The 7,811-nt window shown below is 37.9% G+C and overlaps 1 protein-coding gene across 1 annotated transcript; it reads left to right on the top strand.

The window, feature by feature from the left end:
- Window positions 1–798: 798 nt before the first annotated feature.
- LOC110038716 lies at window positions 799–1,433 on the top strand. Its single transcript, XM_020743610.1, has 2 exons — window positions 799–808; window positions 922–1,433. Exons 1-2 carry the CDS (start codon window positions 799–801, stop codon window positions 1,431–1,433), a joined length of 522 nt encoding a protein of 173 aa, XP_020599269.1.
- The last annotated feature ends 6,378 nt before the right edge of the window (window positions 1,434–7,811 follow it).

The raw sequence follows: 7,811 nt of genomic DNA, 5'->3' as shown, positions 1-7,811 counted from the left end.
TTAGGGGGTGCCTCTACTTAAAGGGCTTAAAGGGAGAACCACACTTACTCACTTTGATGAGGTAGTCAACCAAACTAATTCCACTTAGCAAGGATGGACTAACTCCTTTCTTTCTAATGGTGGCAGGATAACTTTATTGAGAAGCATCTTAACTTCATTTCTTTCTTATATATTACAAATGGGTCTGATGAAGAAGCACAATCAACCATTACTAGATAGGACTTTCAACAGATTTGTTTGGGCAAGCCAGAGGAAGCAACTACATTGGGCAAGTTGGCAGAAAATTGGCAAACCAAAATTTGTCGGGGGTCTGGTCTTTAAAGGGTTTCAAAAATTACAACAATTGAGTTTATGTAAATTATGGCTTAAGTTTAGACAGCAAAACACCTTATGGTCCAAGCTTATGTGGGCTAAATACAACAAATATTCACATCCAAAGCAGGTTTCCAGAAAGACTGGGGATTCTAGAATCTGGGCCAACCTCCTGAAAGTAAGAACTAAGGCAAAAAATCTATTTATATGGGACATTGGGAAATGGAAACTTAATTTTTGGCTGGATAGATGGTGTCGAGATAACTTCATTAATCCTCCATCTGGGGAGTGTGACACTGATCTTTTGGTGGAAGATTGCTGGGAGGGCAACTCTTGGTCTGTTGATTTTCTTATCTCTTTTCTTGATCATACAACTATTGAAAGGGTCTCTAAACTGTCATTTGACAGATCCCAAGAAGATAAGCTAGTGATTGAAGGCAAGTCCAATCAAAGCATCACCAAAACTAAATATTGCAAACTATATCAATGGGAGAAGGTACTTTGGGGGGATTGCCTCTGGAATAAATATCTCACTCCATCCATGTCCTTCTTTTTTTGGGAGAATTTTCCATAAATTGCTTCAAATTGATGATATACTGAAACATAAAGGTTTGAAGAGACCTTCCATCTATCATCTGTGCAAGGAGGATGGGGAATTTGTAAGCCACCTTTTCTTTAACTACAAGTTCTCTCAAGAGGTCTGGAATGCTCTTATACAACACTTGAAGATTGATACAATGAATTTAGAGTGGTGGAACATTTTTGAATGTTGGAGGGGCTGGGTGAGTATTAATTTGGGTTCCATACCTTTTATTGCTGCTTGGTTTCTCTGGTATGACAAAAATCAGATAATATTTGATGATATCCCAGCTGCTTCAAGCAAGGTGGCTGCCAATTGCTTAGCTTTCATCGGTAAACTTATTCAATTAAAGAAGTTTCTTAACATCCTCAGAATTGCTGCTGCTACTAGTCAAAGGAAATTTTATGTAATTAAGGTATTTTGGGACAAACCTCCTGTCCATATTGTTAAAGTTAACACTGATGGAAGTTACTCTTCTCATGGGGTTGGGATTGGGGGAGTATTCAGAGACCATAATGGCAGATTTCTACTCTTCTATTAGTCCCCAATTTCAGTTGTGGATGCCCAAGAATCTTAAGCTGTGGCTATGTACTAGGCTCTCAAATTGGCTCTTATCAATAACTGGAAGATGTTGCACGTTGAAGTGGACTCCTCTATCTTATTGGACTATGTTAGAGGGAAAAGTACTCCCCTTTGGCACATTTATCAGTGGACAAAACATATCAATTCCATGTGTGATAAATTAAGAGTCACTTTAAAATTCATATATAGAGAAGGTAATAGGCTTGCTAATTTTTTAGTAAGGAGGGGAGGGGAATCACATGATGTAATTGTATCCTCTTTACTAACCCCCTCTCACAGTTTTTTGCTCCAAGGGGACATAGTCAAAGCCCCTCACCCTAAAGTTGTAACTTCTATTTGAGCTTAATATAATCCTACTTTTGTCTATATATATATATATAGATATATATATATATATATATGGTGGTTGGGTTTTCCTGTGCTCTGCTAGGGTTTCTGCGAAATGGATTTATGTTGTCATGATTGCGTAGTGGAAAATGGAGCCTTTCATCTAATATCTCTAGTTTTTGTGTGTTTGGAGTGCTTATTACCTCTTTTTTGTGTTTGCTAAGGTTTTTCTTCTTCCCGGGCGTTTGGTTTTTCAAATCTTACTATTTTTTTTATTTGATGCTTCTAGTGGAAGCTGCTATTGTGGACTCTTTTCTAGCTGCTTTTTGGTCTTGCTTTCTAAATTAGTGTGCATTGAGGTTCTCATTTGTCTCTGTTACTTTTGCTGGCTCTATCAGTTTTACTGGGTAGTTGAGGGCTTTTCTCCATTCATCTCTTTGGATTGCTGCTCCTTGTTTTCTACTGGTCTTGGGCTTACTGACGGCTGATCCAAACACTATGGATTTGGCTACTACTATCCAGTGGTCAAAGGCTACTTTTGGTTACATAGTGGGGAATGGTTTTGATACCTTAAAAAAATTATGATGACCTAGTCTTTCCTCAAGCTTACCATGATGGTGCCGATCCACTTTTTAAGCCTATTGTAAGGAAAGGGGGGAAAATGGCCATCTTTTACTCTGAAAATGACATTCAGGGTTTTGCTGATAACTGCAAGTTTACTCTTATAAGGAAATTTCAATTGGGGCATCCCAAAATGGCATTTGTTAGGAAATTCTTTGACAAATTAAAATTCAATGCGGCTTGGAGAGTAGGTTTATTGGATGGTAGACACAATCTGACTAACTTATCCAGAGAGGAGGACTATGCTAGACTGTTTTCTAAATAGTCCATACTGATTGATTGGATTGTTATGAAGCTAATCAAATGGACACCAGATTTTGATCCTAGTAAGGAATTACCTATTGTTCCCATCTGGTTCAAAATGCCTTGGCTTAAGCTCAATTTTTTCAATCATAAAGTACTGTTTATTATTGGTTTAGCTCTAGGGAGACCTCTCAAGCTTGATGTGCCTACATTTAATCTATCCAGACCATTAGTGGCTAGGATCGTGGTGGAAGGGACATTACCCTCCCTAATGTGGAGGAAATCTGTCTTGGTACTGAACATAATGGATATTGGCTGAAAATTATTGTTGAGCAAAGGCCTTATTACTGTCACCATTGTAAAATGTTTGGCCATACTGATAATAGCTATTTTAGACTTGATCCCAGCTTGAGAAAAAGGCAGGAGGCCACTATTGATGGGGATGTGTGGGGGATTGATGAGGAGAATGTATCTAATGGTGATAAATAAGATAATATTGATTCTATGGTGGTGCTGAGGCTGTGGTGTCAGACTCCACCCCGGTCAGGACTGAACTGAATACTACTCCTTCGGCTCCTATGATTGTTGCTCAGGGCATGGACTCACAACACACTAATTTTAATGAGAAGGAAACCATTTTGGAGAGAGCTCTACAAATTACTACTGAAGCTATGCTTAGTGAAGAGGTGGTTATTAATCAGTGTTGGTAACACAACCTATTATGGAGGGGACTCAAGAAGAGGAGGTGGCTCCTAAATGGGGAGATTCTCTGGATGAACACTTAATAAGTAGATGAATGTGGCTTTAGAAGAGGACTGGCAAGTCAAGAAATCTAAAAGAAAAAGAAAACTACACAACAACTAAAAAACTTGGTTATTACCCCTTGCACAAAGGGAGGGTTCTTCTCAACAGGCTATTTGTGGGGTCAGAACTAGAAGGAGGGGAGGGCTAGAAGGAGGGGGAAATCCACTTCCTTTGGATGATGAAATTTTTGTGTTGGAATGTTAGGGGATTGGCTCATCCTAGATCCCTTAACAAAATCCTTACTCTCAATAGGATGCGTAAATTTTTTATTATGCTATTATGGAACCCTTGCTGTCTAAACATATTAAGAAAATTATTAATAAGTCCTATGGTTTTTCAGTTTTTCACTAATTTGAGTAATAAAATATGGATGTTTTGTAGAAATGAGATTCATTATTCTGTTTTCAGGTACAATGAGCAGTTCCTTCATTTGAGCTTCTTTTTGGGGAAGACTAGTGGCCTGACCACTTTTATCTATGCAGGTTGTTCAGCAGTGGCTAGAAATGACTTGTGGTGTCATATGCTAGATATCAGTAGTCATATAAATTCCTTTTGGCTTGTGGGGGGAGATTTTAATTGTGTGGCTTCCCCTAATGAAAATAAGGGGGGTAGATTACTAGACTTAAATCTGATTATTTCCTTTAATGATAATATTCAAAAAGCTTGGTTGTTTGATTTGGGGTTTTTTGGACCCAAATTTACCTAGAGGAGAGGGAATGTTTGGGAAAGATTAGATAGAATTTTGGTCAATGATTTTTGGTTGAATGAGTTCCTTCATACTTCTGTGCAACATCTGGCTATGTGTGGTTCAAACCATAGACCTCTTTTGATTACAATTGTTGCCTCCTATAAAAAGAACAGGTCTTCTTTCAGGTACTTGAATATGTGGTCCTTACATAGTGACTTTCTAAATTAAGATTATTTAGCTTGGCAAGATTTCAATCATCACAATCCTTGGATGAAGCTCTGGCTGCTTCACAAGAAGATGGGAAAATAGCTGTCACAATGGAATTGGAGTGTGTTTGGAGATGTTAATGCTAAAGTAAAGGAAGCTGAAGAATCTGTGCATAAGTGGGTGCATCTACTTGAAATGAATCATGAGGTGAGTACTGAATTATTTAGAGCCAATGAAGAGCTAATGGAAGCAATTTCAATGCACGAGGATTTCTATGCACAGAAAGATGCAAAGGCTAAATTTTGTGAGGGGGATAGTAATTCTAAATTTTTCCATGCTTGCATTAGCTACAGGAGAAGGTGCAATACTACTCATAAGATACTTGATAACAATGGGAGATGGCTTGATAATGTTGAAGGAATTGCCTCTAGTGCAGTAAACTACTTTAGGGAGATTTTTACTCATCCTCATATGGAGAGGATTCCTATCCAGCCTGAGGTTTTTGGGAAGGGGGTGGAATTTACTAAAAGATTGGATCTTACTGCTATTCCTGATGAGAAGGAGACTTGGTTGGCTTTATCGTCAATTGATAACTCTAAAGTGCCTGGGCTTGATGGCTTTACAACTGATTTTTATAAGAAAGCTTGGACTATTGTTAAGAAGGATGTCATTGTGGTTATACAAAGCTTCTTTTGGGGTGTTGATCTCCCCAAGTATTTCACCTCCTATACTATAAATTTGATATTTAAGGATAAAGCAAAGTTTAAATGGGAACATTTCAGACCTATCAGTTGAACTTCTGTCCTCTCCAAAGTCATTAGAAAAATTATTGCAAGCAGATTACAACCTCATCTTAATCAGATTATCAGTGAGAACTAAACTGCTTTTGTTCAAGGGAGAAGCATAGTGGATAATGTACTTTAAGCTCAAGAGCTGGTACTGGATCTAGATAGATAGTGTAGAAGGGGGAATACTATTTTCAAATTGGATATCAAGAAAGCTTATGACACAAATAACTAGGGTTTTATTGAGGAGGTTCTCACTGCTGGAGGTTTCTCTCCTTCCTTCATTTCTCTTATTGGTAGATGACTTTCAAATAATCATCAATCTGTTTTTGTTAATGGTTGCTCCAATGGGTTTTTTAGTGCCTCCAGCGGTATAAAGCAAGGTGATCCTCTATCTCCTTCAATTTTTATTCAAACACTTGTTTTATTATCTAGATTGTTAAATGAGATTGTTGTTAAAGAGCCAAACTCCCTATACAATCATAGATATAATGTGATTATTAACCACCTTGCTTTTTCTGATGATCTTATTATGTTCTCTAAAGCAACTAAGCCTACTATTAGATATATTCTTAAATGCTTAGATCAGTTCCAAAGAAGCTCTGATATGGTCTTGAATACCCAGAAATGTGTGGCTGTGTTCAGTCACAAAGTTAAGACTTCTATGAAACATTGGATTTCTGAAACCACTGGCTTTTGTGTTAATAAACTTCCTCTCAAATATTTGGGTGCTTTTCTTATAAAGAGCAGATCAAAACAGATTCAATTTGATCACATTGTGGAGAAAATTCTAGATAGACTACAATGTTGGGAGAACTCTTATTTGTCTAATGGGGGGAGATTCACTCTACTGAAAAGTGTTCTATCTACTCTTCCTTCTTATTTTTCATAAATGTCAGTAATGAAGAAATCCACACAAAACAATCAGGATAGAGTTTTTAATCGTTTCTTGTGGTTTGGACAATAGAAACAATCAGATTGGGCTAGCTAGAGCAAGGCTTGTAATGCTACTAAGTATGGTGGTTTGGGATTCAAAAGCTTCTCTCATTTTATGCATGTTAATATTTAATATGTGCAAACTATGGATTAAATTTAGAGCTCAAGCTTCTCTCTGGGATGTGTTCATGATGGGCAAATATTGTAAACACAGCCATCCCACTCAGGTTCATAGGAAATTGGATGATTCCACTATCCAAGATGTTAAAGGTAAGGACTGTGGCTAAAAGTTTATTCATATGGGAAGTGGGAGAGGTCAAACTTAACTTCTGGTTCGACAACTGGACTATGGATGAGAACCTTGACATTGGTTCCTCATACAATTCTAATGATTCTATTCAAGTGGCTGACTTTTGGGTGAATGGGGGGTGGAATCTTGATGCACTTCAAACTATTTGTGAACCATCTCAGATTTCTAGTATTCAGAGAATCTCCATAGATCCTTCAAAAAAAATACAGTAGTGGTAAAACAGGGTCCATCACAAATTGTATCTGCTTTCATTGGGGAGGTTTGTTTCCCTCAACAGGAAGTGGACTGAAGCACTAGAGTGTGGAGCAAATTCTTATCACGTTCAATGTCATTTTTCTGTTGGAGATTATTCCATAAACTCCTTCCTACTGATGATATTCTAAAATTGAAAGGACTAAGGGGTCCTTCTTGGTGTGTTTGTTGTAAGAAGGAGGAGGAATCTATGACCCATCTCTTCATTAAGTGTTCTACTATGCAGCTGATTTAGGAGAGTTCTTTAAGTCAGTTCCATTTACCATTTCAGAACCTGTCTTGGGGGGATTTCTTTCAGTGTTGGCATGATTGGCTGAATGACAAACTTTTTGTGTAGCCTTGCATTGTGGCTTGGTTTGTGTGGATGGCAAGGAACAAGATGAAGTTTGAGGAATCTAAATAAGGGGTCAGGAAAGTGGCTCATAAATGTATTGCATATGTACAGAAACTTAGTAAATATAAGAAATTTCCTGAGATTATTTTTCATGGTGCTCAGAATGCCTGCACTCCTGTCAAGCCCATTTTGGTGAAGTGGCTACCTCCACAGCAAGCCTGGGTTAAAGTGAATACTGACAGCTTTTTATATCCTCATGCTTGGGGGGAGGGGGTGTTTTCAGGGACTGTAGAGGTGCTTGTTTACTCTTTTTTCAGTCACCTACCTTTGCCAGTGATCCTTTAGGAGCTGAAAGTCTGGATATGCATTGGGCCATTTTCCTTGCCAATAAATTTGGATTTCACCACCTCTGGGTGGAATCTGACTCTAGCACTTTATTGAGCATTGTGAATGGATCTAGACACATCCCTTGGCATCTGATATACTTAATTAAGGAGATTCATCAAATGGGGAAGGGACTTCAGTTTTTTTTTCCCATATCCACAGGGAACGTAACGGGCCAGCTAATTGACTTGCTAGAATGGTGATCTACACTGATCACACTCTTATTAGTTAATTCATTCCAACTCCATTGCAGTTACTCTTGGAAGGGAATTTGTTACCCTTACCTTTCGTTCGAGTTACTTTTCCATTAGTTTTTTGATAGGCTCACCCTGCTGTCTTTTTAGGGGTCTCCTTTTGCTAGCTTATTACACTGTTTGTTCTTTTTCATCTAATATAGTTGGAGCATTTCTCCTTCCATAATATATATATATATATATATATATATA

Source organism: Phalaenopsis equestris, unplaced genomic scaffold (genome assembly GCF_001263595.1).
Source record: "Phalaenopsis equestris unplaced genomic scaffold, ASM126359v1 Scaffold233621, whole genome shotgun sequence".
In the NCBI taxonomy this organism is placed as follows: domain Eukaryota; kingdom Viridiplantae; phylum Streptophyta; class Magnoliopsida; order Asparagales; family Orchidaceae; genus Phalaenopsis; species Phalaenopsis equestris.
Note: the sequence above shows the minus strand (reverse complement) of the source record. Positions and strands in the feature narration are given on the sequence as shown.